At 41.4% G+C, this 14,926-nt stretch overlaps 1 protein-coding gene and 1 long non-coding RNA gene across 4 annotated transcripts in view; one reads left to right on the top strand and one right to left on the bottom strand.

The window, feature by feature from the left end:
• The window catches only part of LOC138760942 (uncharacterized), a 110,513-nt gene that overhangs the window by 88,107 nt on the left and 7,480 nt on the right, over window positions 1-14,926 (top strand). The window contains exon 3 of the long non-coding RNA XR_011355985.1: window positions 7,023-7,240. This is a non-coding gene — a long non-coding RNA (uncharacterized lncRNA). The remainder of the gene's footprint in view (window positions 1-7,022; window positions 7,241-14,926) is intronic.
• ccdc170 (coiled-coil domain containing 170) overlaps window positions 7,458-14,926 on the bottom strand; it is a 120,709-nt gene continuing 113,240 nt past the window's right edge. For all 3 annotated transcript variants that reach the window (XM_069932320.1, XM_069932322.1, XM_069932321.1), the window contains one exon: window positions 7,458-14,602. In XM_069932320.1, the coding sequence (XP_069788421.1) occupies window positions 14,321-14,602 (282 nt within the window). In that variant the 3' untranslated portion in view covers window positions 7,458-14,320. The remainder of the gene's footprint in view (window positions 14,603-14,926) is intronic.

The raw sequence follows: 14,926 nt of genomic DNA, 5'->3' as shown, positions 1-14,926 counted from the left end.
ATCTGTAGGGTGGACAGCCCACAGGTGGGATACAGTGGGCGGGTCATGGTTTGCCACTTGGTCACTTGCAGTGGGGAGGGCAGGCAGTTTAAAAATTGATGGTTTTGGACCATGAGGGGGGGGATGGGGCCTATCAAACCACAGTGATGCTCTTGAGGTGGCACTGGAAGTCCCCCAACCACAGTATCACAGGCACGTACCACTGTGGCATTACTAACAGTTTAAAGTTTTCATAGGTTGTGCCGTGTACAGTCAGCATCACCAAGCAATAGCCACAAATCTCAGCTGACTGGAACCTGGAGCCCATGGAGATCTTGCAACTCACCAGGCTCGCTGCGAGAGAATAGGTCTGCACGGTGTCGTGATGCACAGAGTTCTTTGTGCTCCCACTGTTGAATAGACAATCAGTGGGATGGCCATTTACCTTGACCTCCATCATTGAACAGGCGAGCTGGTGGGGCTGACCCGGTCGAGTACAATCGATGCCAATACCCAGTCAATGTCAAAGTCGCTGTCTGATTCAGACCAGTAAGATGGTGTGCGCAACCCGGGCAGGTGAGATGATGGACTCCGTGGCAAGCACCTGATGCTATTGTTCGGGGGGGTGGGTGGGGGGTGGGGGGGGCGGAAGTGATTTCAGCCAAGATGGCCTCCCGTTTACCTGCATGTAGTGTTGTCATTCAGGGGTGGAAGTGTCGCCGGAATGACGCTGACCAAGATGGTGGCCTCCTTGGCATGCATATGGTGTAATCACTCGAGGGCATAAGTGACGCTGGGAATGATGCTGGCCAAGATGGTGACTGCCCCCACTGCCCGCAAATGGTGCTGCTAGGGAGAGGGGAAGGTCTGGAAGTACAGACTTTGGCATAGTGTCTGTTCTTCCTACATCCTGAGCACACTGCTTCCTTAGCTAGGCAGCACTTCCGGGGATATTTCTGTAGGCTACAGAAGTAGCACTTCGGGTGTTTGGCGGCAGAAGTGAAGTCAGGGCGTCACTGCGTGGAGACGGCCTGGGACCCCAAGTTAGCAGCTGCCACGTTCCCAACGAGGCGGTAATGTTGTCGGAGGAGAACTAGTTCATGTCACAGAGGGCTACATCCAACGTTTTGGTCACTTTGAAGGCCCTCTGCAAGGTCAGTTCATCCAGTTCCAGTAGCTGCTGGCAGATATAGTCTGATCAGATGCTTGCTACGCAGCTGTCCCAAACAAGTTCATCTGTGTAGACCTCGGCAGTAACATCCCTGCAGCCGCAGGCTCGCCCAAGTATGCGCAGGACCCAAAAGTATTCCTCGAAGGGTTCACCGGGTTATTGCTTCAGGTGGCCAGATGCCTGGCATAGGCCATGTTCATCCTGGGCCTGTACTGGCTTTGGGGCTTGTTCATGGCCTCCTCGTATGTCTTGCAGCCCATGATGATCCGTAGGCGCAGTGGCCGACCTGTGACCATTGCATGCATAGCTTGTTGTCATCGGATCCCACGACTTGAGCGAAGGCATGCAGAAAGTTGTTGAAACAGAGTAGCCAGAGCTTGAATCAGTCTCGGGCTTCGGGCGATTGCAGATCAATGTCTAGCTTGTCCGGCCTCAGCAACTTGTCCATTGCGGTAAAAAAAAAACTTGATGGTAATAAAATTGAAATACTATCAATAGTTACTGGAGTTACTTCATGACAGGCTTTTATTACTATAAGACTGGACACATTCTCCTGTTGCTGGCCTGATTCCAGGATTCCTACTGAGGGAGGGACTAAAGCAAAAACACCTTTATTGGGGAATTCCAGAGGGAGGAGTTACAGGGAGGAGGTGGGCCAGCCATACATAGAGACACAGTACCAACAGCATAACAGCATCTCAGTAGTATCACCACATAGGTTAAACCTCTCATCTCCAGAATCAACTTGGCAAGCCTCCTCTGCACCACCTCTAAAGCCAGTCTACTCTTCCTCAAGTAAGAAGACCAGTACTGCGTACAGTACTCCATGTGCAGCATCACCAGTACCCTTACAGCATATCCTTCCTGCTCTTAAATTCAATCCCTCCAACAATGAAGGACAACATCTCATTTGCCTTCTTGATTACCTGTTGCACCTGCAACCCTGACTTTTGCGTTTCATGCACAATATTCCCCGCCCAATCCATGAGGTCCCAATCAGGGTGATGTTCTTTGGATGGCCTTGGGCTGATCTTCCACCTACTTCCCCAAGTCAATGATACTCATGGACTGTCCACAGAGAGGGACTTGAATTTACCCTCTATTGGGAGTTTCCACTTTCCTGACTCAACAGTGGCCAAGGACCCATTGATCTCAGTGAGATGAAGGGATCCAGCCTACAGATTTGACAAATAGGCCCCTTGTCAGATAGGTTCTTACCCCCCTCCCCCCTCACAATGTCATTGATCATATTGAATAGCCTATAGCAAAATTAAAACAACTGAATCTACAGCAAAGGCAGGGTTATTCCCACAAGAAGAAGTCATTATAGAAACATTCACAGTGAGAAAGAAAGAATTCACAGAATTCTAGGTTGAGGAGCAGTGAGGGAAGGGGCCACTTTACATTTCATGCCATACTGATGACCTGGGTGTGAAGAGGTGGTTGTGGAGATTCTGGATGCACTGATCGCCATCAAGTGAAAAGTGCGACATGAAAACTTATTGAAGGATGGAGAGAGGTATGGTGCAGTTGACCTAAAATGAAAGTGGACAAAGTGAACTTGGATATATGAAAGGAAAATGTATCTATGAGTGTTTCTTGAGGTTGTAACTAGCAGAATGGATAAGGGAGAAACAGTAGACATAGTGTATTCGGACATCCAGAAGGTCTTTGATAAAGTTACTCTCAAGAGATTACTTAGCAACATTAGAGCATTTTTGATTGGGGTAATGTACAGATGTGGAGAGAGGTTTCGTTAATGGGGAAAAAACAGAGTGGGAATAAGAGGGTCATTTGAGTTGTAGGCTATTCACAATCTACATCCATGGGTTGGATGAGGAGACAAAGCGTAATATCACCTAGGGACGTGAAACAGGAATGTCTTTAGATTCTGTGATTGTAGTAAGAACCCCTAATAATAGTGCCTAGTTGGCCAAAGACACAACACTATTGCCAGCACTGGTGGTGAAGGGGACACAGAGGGGCTTTGAGGGGATAAAGCTAGTCTGGAGCAAGTGACAAGGATGTGACAGATGGAAAGTACTGAAGAAACATGGGAGCATCACTTGGGTGGGAAAAACATAGATGAAGTACTTTGCAAAATGGTGAGAGATTGAAAAATATTGTTCAGAGGAACCTGGGTATTGTTTTACATCAAACACTGAAAGCTAAAAAAAATTCATATGCGCTAATCAAAAGGTATAGGTGTGAAGAAAAAAAATCAATTCAGACTTTTAATTAGGTTCCAACTTCTCAAAGGAGTATAGTGATCTCACAATAAGTTATGTGCTTAGAAATGGCTCTTAGAGTTTACTTGCCTTTGAGGTACAGCATGTCGGAATGTGTGGGAACTACAGAGACACACAAGCCTTTGAACGTTTGATTATGTTTTCACTGCAGAGAACCCAGAGTTAAGGAGCATGTGCAAAGGCACCCTCCTGCACAAAATGATCGTAAAGCATCTGTCTCAACCATAACGCTGCGTGGTCTAAAGATCAATCTTGCTGACAATCGCCTCCTGTGGCCAAGGTTCACCATTATACTTCACGGCAAAATTAACCTGCCAGCAATGATTCCTGCTCGTCAATTCCACACTTCAAAGGAATCTCTGGAACTTGGCGCACAAGGTGCTTTGGCATTCCAGCTGAACAAACAAAATGTAATGGACCCTGACTTCATTCATTATGGAACATTATGGAACATCATGTACTGTACCGCACTGCCATTCCCTACACAATGCAGCAGACAAAGATGGAGCTCATTCTTCAGTCATTTGTGTATTTTAGTTAGACTTTGCGTGATTTTACCAGTCTGAAGAATGACCGAAATCTCTGCATTGCTCGTTCACACATAAATGACCAAAACTCCAAATTTACATTTCTTTATGTGAGTTTGGACAGTATACTGAAAGTGTGGTTAGTAAAGAGGCAGGACTCACCACACCATTGCAGCGATGTCCTATTCATTAGCCTATTATTCACGGTATGCCTGCAGTTCACTTTAGAGTGCAGGCATTTCCGGACATTGGCAAGGGGTCTAGAAGGTACAATGTTGGAACAGGATTGACAACCTCATTCCTGTTCCAAGTTTTTTACACAGCATGAATTCTGGGAAAATGGGAATAATTTTCTGGAACACAGTAGCTGTGTAAAAAAACATAATATGTCTAGAGCAGGCACTAGCCCACAGGCAATAATCAAAACTGAGATCTCTTCTCACTTGCCTTACATATTCAACAGGAAAGCAAAGCAGAAAGAATATATTGTCCTGTATGAAACATTCTGTCAATCAATGTTTTCAAAAATCAAAAATTGCTAATGCTGGAAATGTGAAATAAAAACAGAAAATGCCGGTAACAATCAGTGGGTCAGGAAGCATCTGTGGAAAGGGAAGCAGAGCTTTGGTCTGAAGAGGTATATCTATTTCTCCAGTAGATCAATACTGCTTCTTTGTTATTCTTAGAACCATAGAACATTGCAGCAAAGAAACAGGCCCCTTCAGCCCTTCTAGTCTGTGCCATCCCATTTTCTGTCTAGTCACACTGACTTGCACCCTGGCCATAGCCCTCTATACCCTTCAAATCTATGTACTGTACCTGTCCAAATTCTTCTCAAAGATTAAAACTGAGCCTGTATTCACCACTTGCTGGCAGCTTGTTCCACACTCCCATCACTCTCTGTGTGAAGTTCCCCCTCGTGTTCCCCCTAAACATTTTGCTTTTCACCCTTAACCCATCTCCTCTGCTTTGTTTCTCACCTACCCTCAGTGGAAAAAGCCTAACTACATTTACTCTATCTAGAGTGGTTCTCAAACATTTTCTTCCTACTCACATACCTCTTTAAGTAATCCCTATGCCATGGGGGCTCTGTGTGATTAGTAAGGGATTGCTTAAGGTCTGTCAAGCATGCTCCACCATTCAATAAAATCATGGCTAATCTGAGCTTGGATTCAGTTCCATTTACCTGCCTGTTTCCCATAACCCTTAATTCGCCTAATGTGAAAAACTCTGCGTCCTAAAAATATTTAATGAGGCAGCCTCTTCTGCTTCTTTGGGCAGAGAATTCCACAGAGTCACTCCTCCCTGGGAGAAATAGGTCCCCCTCATCTCCATCCTAAATCTATGCCCTGAATCTTGAGACTACATCCCCCAATTGTCGTCTCACCTGCCATTGGAAACAACCTCCCTGCTTTTATCTTATCGATTCCTTTTATAATTTTACATTACTAAAGATCCCCCTATCCTATTAAACTCGAATGAATATTGTCCCAAGTGACTTAATCTCTCCTCATCAGCTAATGCTCTCATTTCTGGAATCAACCTGTGAACTTTCTCAAGTCAGGAGACCAGAATTGCACACAGTACTCCAGGTGCAGTCTCACCACCCTGTACAGTTGCAGCAGAACCTTCCTGCTCTTAAATTCAATCCTTCTGGGAATGAAAGCCAACATCCCATTTGCCTTCTTACTAACTTGTTGCCCTTGCAAACCAAAATTTTGTGATTTATGCACACAAATATCATAGGTGTGTACAAGCAGGGGGTAATGTATCCACCTAGTGTTTCTCCCACTTGTATCCACCTCTTTGCCTGTGTTCCTCTCTGAAGACCTCTCCCCCCCCCACTTTGTTTATTCAGGCACCTGTCTGGTTTTGTTTGTTCCTGACAAAGAGCCAGGCCCAAAATGTTGGTTATCTTTTACTTCCTATGGATGTCCCATGACTTGCTGAGTTTCTCCACCACATTTTGTGTTGCACTTGACCCCGGTATCTGAAGACTTTCTTGTAGACTGTGTACTTTTGTAGATCTGTAGATTCTTGTAGATCTGTAGACTCCATTAAGCTGATTTAATTTTTTTTTAATTTTTAATTTTAGACATACAGCACTGTAAGAGTTCATTTTGGTCCACGATACTGTGCCGCTCAATTTATACCCAATTACCCCCAGCACGTTTTGAATGGTGGGAGGAAACCGGAGGACCTGGGGAAAACCCACACTGACATGGGGAGAACATACAAACCCCTCGCAGACAGCATGGGATTCAAACCCTGGTCCTGATCACTGGTGCCGTAAAGGCATTGCGCTAACCGCTACACCAATCGTGACGCCCCTGTGATGTATTTGGTGATATGCATTTTACTCCTGTAGTCACTGTTTATGTTCAAAAACATTATTAGAGCTAGATAAACCAAAATGTTAGTCACCTCATTTACTGCATCATGAAGCCCAATTCAACACTCCTGTACTCCTATGAATACAACTACATGAATGGCACCTGAAATATTAAAGAGACTAAAATAATCCAAATATAAAGTAACTTAGGCCATTCTGTAAAATAATAGTTGCATGCTCATCCATTTCCTGCAATGGGGTCTCACTTGGAGGTAGTTGTGTGGAAGGATCAGGTTATATTCACATGTTCCCTGACTGTGGTCTCCAATCATTCAGGGTTATATTAGCTGCTTCCTTAATTTGTTTTAAATGACTGAATAAGGAGAATTATTATTTTATGTACTTTAAGTAAATTGTATCTAGATTTCAGGAATGTGCTCAATATTTTTTAAATGCATACCGGTAATTATCATAATCAAGTGAATGAAAATCAATTATCAAATAAAAATCACAACTATAAGGGAAGTCTAAAATGACAATTTCTCCCACAGGCAAACGAGGTTTAATTGAAAATATATAATTTTCTGAGCCTAGAGTAATAATTGCAGTGATTTTAGCAAGGCAAGAAGGAAGAAATTTAGAACTACCACACTAGAGTTAGAGTTCCTGCCATGTTCTTGGGTACCTGCTAAAATCACAGAGGGAGTTCAGGACCTGACCACCATCAAGGTTAGAAGGTAACACTGATTTTTTTTTTGTTGCAGATGAAGATTCGAGGTTAAAATGCACCTGAAAGATGCATCATTATTATTCTACAGTCCTGGACACATTCGCATTCCGAGATTAATGACTGATCTCAATTGTCCCCAGACTTTCATACATCTCCTCATTTTACCCTATCTCCCCATCTGCTGTTGTTTTCAACTTGAGACTCTGCAGCCTTAAACAGCCAGCTGCACCATGTTTTTCTGCATTATATCAGGTGAATTTTTAAAAAATTATTTTTAGTATTAGAAATACTGTTGCACAATTCATGAAATTAATTAAAGGACTCTTTTTTTATATATTTTATTTTTATTTTTCACACCATGAACCATATCAACCAAAATATATACAAACGTTTTTCATTAAATTTACACAGTGGTCTTTTCTCCCTTTTTTTCCCCCCTTTCCCTCCCTCCCCTATACCCACCCCCCTCCAAAACCCATAAATATTCCACATATACAATATCTTCACACAAAGGAAAATAAACAAGAAAAATCCATCATCTATTTATTACACGCTGAATCTAGTCATTTTGTCTACTTATCATTTTCATTCTCATTCTAGGGGATGGAGCCATAGGCAAGCTCTCTCTCTCATTTCCATGTACCATTGCTGTACTCTCAGGCTCTCTTCCATTTTCCAAGTTGACATTATACATCTTTTTGCTATCGCTAAGGCTATCATAATGAATTTTTTTTGCACTTTATCCAATTTGAGGCCTAATTCTCTACTTCTTATGTTACTTAAAAGAAATATCTCTGGTTTTTTTGATATGTAAATTTTTGTAATTTTATTTAGTATCTGATTTAGTTCTTCCCAAAATGTATTCACTTTCATACATGCCCAAGTTGCATGTAATGTTGTTCCCATTTCCTTCTTGCAGTGAAATTTATCTGATAATGTTGAATCCCATTTTTTTTAATTTTTGAGGAGTAATATGTACCCTGTGTAACCAATTATACTGTATCATGCATAACCTTGTGTTTATTGTATTCTTCATAGTTCCAGAACATAACTTTCCCCAAACTTCATTTTTTATCTTTATGTTTAGATCCTTTTCCCACTTCTGCTTAGGTTTATAGTTTATTTCATTTTCCTTATCTTGCAGCTTAATGTACATGATCATTATAAATCTTTTAATTATCATTGTGTCTGTAATCACATATTCAAAGCTGCTTCCTTCCGGTAATCTCAGTCTGTTTCCCAATTTATCCTTTAAATAAGCTTTCAATTGATGATGTGGAAACATTGTACCATGAGTTATTCCATATTTGTACTTCAACTGTTCAAATGTTAATATATTATTTCCCAAAAAAGTTTTCTATTCTTTTGATTCCTTTTCTCTCCCATTCTCTAAAGGAAAAGTTGTCTATTGTAAAAGGGATTCGCGGATTTTGCGTCAATAGTAATTTTGGTATTTGATCGTTTGTTTTTTTTTTCTTTTCTAAGTGGATCTTCTTCCATGTATTAAGTAAATGATGCAGTAGTGATGAGTTTTTATATTGCACCAGATTTTCATCCCACTTATAAAGTATATGTTCCGGTACCTTCTCCCCTATTTTATCTAGTTCTATCTTTGTCCAGTCTGGTTTTTCCCTTGTCTGGTAAAAATCTGATAAATACTTCAATTTTTAAAGTTTGGTAACTGCAAACCACCTTGGTTATACCTCTCTGTTAATTTATCTAATGCTACCCTCAGTTTCCACAAGAATTTCCTTATTATTTTATTTAGTTCATTAAAAAAAATTCTGTTAAGGAAATTGGTAACATTTGAAATAAGTATTGTATCCTTGGGAACATGTTAGTTTTAATGCAGTTTACCCTCCCTATCAACGTTAGCGGAAATTCTTTCCTATGTTCTAAGTCTTCCTGCAATTTCTTTATTAGTGGCTGATAACTTAGTTTGTACAAGTGGCTTAAGTTATTATCTAACCTGATCCCTAGGTATCGGATTGCTTGTGCTTGCCATTTAAATGGTGATTCCTTTTTAAATTCTGTATAGTCTGCATTACTCATTGGCATCATTTCACTTTTATTTGTGTTGATCTTGTGCCCCGATATCTCTCCATATTCCTTCAATTTCTTATGTAATTATTTTACTGATACCTTTGGTTCTGTTAGGTATACTATGATGTCATCTGCAAATAATACTCCTCCTTTATTTTTATCCCTTTTATTTTATTTTCTATTCTTATCAGTTCTGCCAAAGGTTCTATTGCTAAGGCGAACAATGACATCCCTGTCAAGTTGACCTACTTAATTTAAATTGATTCAATACATATCCATTTACTGCTACCTTTGTCAACGGTCCATTATACAATGCTTTAATCCAATTTATGTATTTTTCTGGTAGATTGAACTTCTGTAATACTTTAAATAAGTCGTTCCACTCTACTCTGTCAATGGCTTTTTCTGCGTCTAAAGCAATAGCCACTGTTGGTTTCTTATTTCCTTGAACTGCATGAATTAGATTAATAAGTTTATAGACATTATCTGCTGTTTGTCTTTTCTTAATAAATCCAGTTTGGTCTTGTTTTACTATTTTTGGTACACAATCGGCCAATCTATTTGCTAATAATTTCACTATTATCTTATAATCTGAGTTAAGTCGAAATATTGGTCTATATGATGCTGGTGTTAATGGATCCTTCTCCGTCTTTGGTATTACTGTAATTATTGCTGTCTTACATGAATCTGGAAAATTTTGTTTTTCTTCTATCTGGTTCAATACTTCTAGGAGAGGAGGAATTAATAACTCTTTAAATGTTTCATAAAATTCTATTGGAAATCCATCCTCTCCTGGTGTTTTATTGTTCGGCAGTTTTTTTAATATATCCTGTACTTCCTCTATTTCAAATGGTTTTATTAGTTTGTTTTGTTCCTCTTCTTGCAATTTCAGCAGTTCAATTTTAGCTAAAAATTCCTCTATTTTATCATCTTTCCCCTTGTTCTCAGTTTGGTATAATTATTCATAAAATTCCTTAAAGTTTTCATTAATCTCTGTTGGGTTATATGTAATTTGTTTGTCTTTTTTCCTTGATGCCAGTATCGTTCTTTTAGCTTGTTCTGTTTTAAGTTGACAGGCTAATATTTTATGTGTTTTTTTCTCCTTGTTCGTAAAACTTTTGCTTTGATTTCATTATGTTTTTCTCCACCTTGTACGTTTGTAATGTTTTGTATTTAATTTTTTTTGTCCGCCAATTCTCTCCTTTTCATTATATCATCCCTTTTTACTAATTCCTTTTCTGTACTTACTATCTCCCTTGCAGGACTCTTTCTTAAGGGAATTAGGGATGAAGTTCTTCTTTGGATATTAATGTGTATGGACGAATTCAAAAAAAGGATTGGTGATCAAACTGTTTCATTGGTCCATAGGAAAATAGTCCCTGCCTCCAATCCCGATATCTCCCTGGTTTAAACCTGAACTCAGTTTCCTGTACACAGACCTCACTAACTAAATCAACTTCTCACCCTTTGCAACACTTGTCCAACCATTCTCCAAGTCAAAACCCTAAGGAAAATAAAGGTGTATTTTGTTCATAACTATAAAGGAATCTTGATCTTGAGGTCAGAGTAACATTGATGTTTGCCACTTCAATACCTGACCTGCTTCTACAGGGAGCCACCTGCAAGATTTCTTATGGCTTTGCTGCACCCTTTGTGAGTCGAGAAACGCCGAACTGTGGCTCATCATTCAGTGTGAATGTCCATTGTTGGGTGGCCTACAATGTTCTACACAGCATTACACTCAAGGAAGCTCAGTCCCTCCTCTGCACTCTGCCAATGGCATGGAAGAAATGATTCAGGAAGGGTAATCACCATTTGGGGGGGGGGGGAGGCAATGGAGTAATAATGGGAGTGGCATTGAGCAGATGTGGCATAAGGGAACTGAAGGGGGACAATGGGTAATGTCAGGACACCTACCTGGACAAGGGGTAAACCTCAAAAATCTCAGCCAGTGGTACAAGACAATGCAGCCTCTTCTGCAAGCCTTGTCTGTGGGGAGGTGGTGGGTGCGAGGCAAGCCCTTTACACCCAATGACGTCTCAGGATTCACTCCACACCTCCAGATTCAGCAGCCCTTGATTCAGAAAGGGGATGGCACAGGATCACCTGTTCTGATAAGATGCTTTGAAGGGCCTGTTTCCGTGCTCTTAAACCCGATGCCACTAACCTACTTATTCACACAGCACCTTATCAAATGCTTTTTGAAAGTCCATATATACACCAATATCAATGTATTTCTCACCTTGATATTCTACTATTTATCAATAAACTGGAAGTAGCAAACATTTTTCACTAATAAATCCATGCAGCCACAAAAATCGGGTGTCCCAGCAGCAGGTATAAATGCCTAAAATTGATTCAGTCAGCAATTTTCAACTGCACTTGAGACGCATAAGCACCTCTCTTCCTTTCATTCTTTCCCTGTGTTATTTCAGTGAGTTTCTCACCAGCATCGCAATGTGGTCAGTGCATGTTAGGCACGTTAGGAAGAAAGAAAGCCCAGGATCTCTCCAAGAAAGGTTAGCCAATCCTGAAACTGGGAGAGCAGAGGGCCCACATGCCAACCAGGCTGGAGATTTCAGGGAAAGAGGGCTTGGCTGAACATTAGAGGTGTGATGAAAGGATGCACAAAAGATCACTGGGGCAGGACTGGAGAGAGATTCAGTGGCTTGTGGACTAGTGATTACTTCAGTAGTGATCCCAGGTGGGATTTAAGCACAAGATTATGGAGTTTAAGCTTATGGCATTGGATGACTTGCATTGATATCTGGCTGGGTAGCACAATATTTTCATGGAACCTGGTGCTGTGGTTGGAGCCATCGCAGCTTGCTCTGGTCAACTCTATATGCACTCATGGATAAGGAGATGCAAAATTATTCTGTCAGCTAACCTGTTGTATCTTCTGCCCAGTAACGTTCCTGCAGCTGGATTGTAGGATCCAGAAGCTCAGCCTTTTTCCTGAACTTTGCATAATGCACAGGCTTGAAGGAAAGTTACAGGATGGAAAGAGGGCATTTGACCCATCATTCATAACCAGGTTTATGCTACCACAATCAAGCCAGACCTCTCCTTGCCCCATCCTTACAATGCTGCTTGTTCCTACCTTTCTCTCACATATCCATTACTCTTTTCTATTCCATGACTACCTTATCACAGCCATGACAGCGCAATCCAAACTTAGCATGAGCTGCCTAAAAAAACTTCCTCCTTTCAAGCCAATCACTCAATGTTGCCTGAATCTTGACCACCCCCCCCACCCCACCACCCCAAGACAATAGGAATAATCTTTATCTGGCCTATCTTGCCCAATCAAGATTTAAAATAATATCATCATCAGATCTTAATTTGTTTTAAATTTAAAAATGCAGCATGTCAACAGGCCCTTCTGGCCCACAAGCCTGTACCCTCAAATACACCAATTAAAGTACAATCTCCATATGTTTTGAAGGGTGAGAAGAAACCAGACACAAGGAGAACATACAAACTTTTTACAGACCCAGGTCGCTGGCACTCTTGTGCTAACTGCTTTCCTAGCAGTAACGAAGAGGTTAACTTTCTCAACTCCAACATCTCCAGACATTCCAAGAACAGAAACCCCTCATTCGTTGCAATCAATCCAGCAAATCTCTGTATCTTCTCCAAGTCCTTCACATCTTTCCAAAAGTGCAGCATCCAGAGCAGGACTCCTTATTCCATCTGAGTTTTTTGCCAAGTTCCACGCCATCCAAGTCTATGTATACAGTCCAGGATTTCTTGTGCACTTTTATTCACTTTCACAACCCTCCCAGCCACTTCCAATGAACTATGCCCATATATATGCAAGTCTCTGTATCTCTGTAAATCCTATTAAAACCAGACCCTCAGTTACATCTTACTTCTCCATACTTGATCAACCAAAACCCTTCACATTTTTCTGCATTTAATATCATGTCACCTGTCTGCTCAATCCACTAACCTATTCCAATCTCCTTGGTCTAATACAGGGGTTCCCAACCTGGGGTACATGTACCCCCAGTGGTATATTTGCACTTTTCAGGGGGTACATTGGGTCTGAGAGAATAACCACTACTGTACAAGACATGGTGTTGTAATCTGCAGTCAGATTGCACAATGTCGTGTTTTTTTATCCTTAATTTTTGGGGGTACATGGGAACCTATAAGAATCCCCAAGGGGTACAGAGAAACAAAAAGGTTGGGAACCCCGGAACTAATAGCTTCCCTGGAATTCACCACTCCCTTACTATTCCCCTGCAACCGTGCAGCTTATTTTCTCTCACAATCCCATCAACTACCCTTTGATTCATTTGATCACTTACCTACTCTGTGGGGTCATGTAGAGGACCTAATTAACCTACCAGCATGTCACAGAGAGGAACACCACGTGATCACAGGGAGAATTCTGTCCCTGGCCATTCATAGAAAATCAATGAATCGTAGAGTTTTACAGCACGGAAACAGCTCCTTTGGCCCAACCTGATCATGATGACCTAGTTATCGTCCTAAGAAGGTCTCACTTGACTGCATTTGGCCCACATCTCTTTGAAGCATTCCTATCATGTAATGGCCAAAATGTCTTTTAAACATTTCAACTATATCTGATTCTACCATTTTCTCTGGCGGCTACGGTTGTTCATGAACAATTGGCCCACCACTGGCCAATTGTTGCTGGTAGAATATTGGTGTAACATTTGAAATGTTCCGGTCCTCTTGTACCTCGAGATATTTGGAAGACTGGCTAGGGTTTGCAATTTCCTCCTTTAATTCCCTAAGTGATCGAGAGCAGGCGACTTTTCTGGTTTAAGAAGAGTTCGCTTTTCTGATTCCTCTGAAAGGCAGATATTAGTTAGGCAAAAGCCCCAGCTCTTCTTCAGAGTGGAGATGGACAACTATGATATCCTTTGAGGAGATAATGTAATAACTTGTTAAACAGAAGGAAACTCAACATTACAGCATTTTCTGAGTTCAACGCTGGGAGCTTTGTCCAAGAGGATGTGCTCGAGACACTGGAATGAGGCTTATACCCACAACCTTCTGTGGACCACCAACAGCACTACAGTTAGTTTCCAAATGGAAGGTCCTCACAGGAACAGAGGGTTCCAGGAAGGTGGCGAGATCCTGAAATAGTCATTGCACTTTTCAGGGGGTCCATTGGGTCTGAGAGAATAACCACTACTGTACAAGACATGGTGTTGTAATCTGCAGTCAGATTGCACAATGTCCATCTCCACTCAATCAGGCTACGCATAACTTTTGTTCTGTCGCTGCTAATAACTCAGATGCAGAAGCTTCTCATGGTGAGGCACTCTTCAGTCTTCTTGGGGGAAATGGTCTCACTGGTTTGGGGCCAGGATGGCTCAGACTGGCAGCCAACCTTTGCCTCGCCTCACACCCTGCCTCATAGCCTTGGGTCAGCTTATCCATTGAATTTTCGAGGCACAGGGCAGTTACTGCTGAAGGATGGTGAGCTTGGACCAGCCTCTCAAGTCTTTTTATTATTTCATAGTCAGGAAGCGCAAGAGCTTTAACATTCAGGCCCAGTATCCGTGAGACAACATCTCTGAAATTCATCAGCTGAAACAACAAGTGTACAACATTACATTGATCATCTGGTTAACACACGTGTGTGTTGTAAGGTATAACCCCTGATCAAAGGAGCATCAAACGAGTGTAGGCAAGTTAAAGTATGGCTGACTAAGAGCTCCCTTTTACAGCCATTAAAACTAGAATCAGTTTCTTTTGGATTTAGCAGGTTAAAGAGTACAAAATGAGAAAGGAATGATTCAAAGTGTATAGAATTACAACTGCAGAAGAATTACATTGTACAGGTATAGAATTTTTCACAACTTCGAGATTATCCAATGCACTTCACAAGCAAAGAAGCGCTCTGGAGTATGA

Source organism: Narcine bancroftii, chromosome 4, assembly GCF_036971445.1.
Source record: "Narcine bancroftii isolate sNarBan1 chromosome 4, sNarBan1.hap1, whole genome shotgun sequence".
NCBI lineage: Eukaryota > Metazoa > Chordata > Chondrichthyes > Torpediniformes > Narcinidae > Narcine > Narcine bancroftii.
Note: the sequence above shows the minus strand (reverse complement) of the source record. Positions and strands in the feature narration are given on the sequence as shown.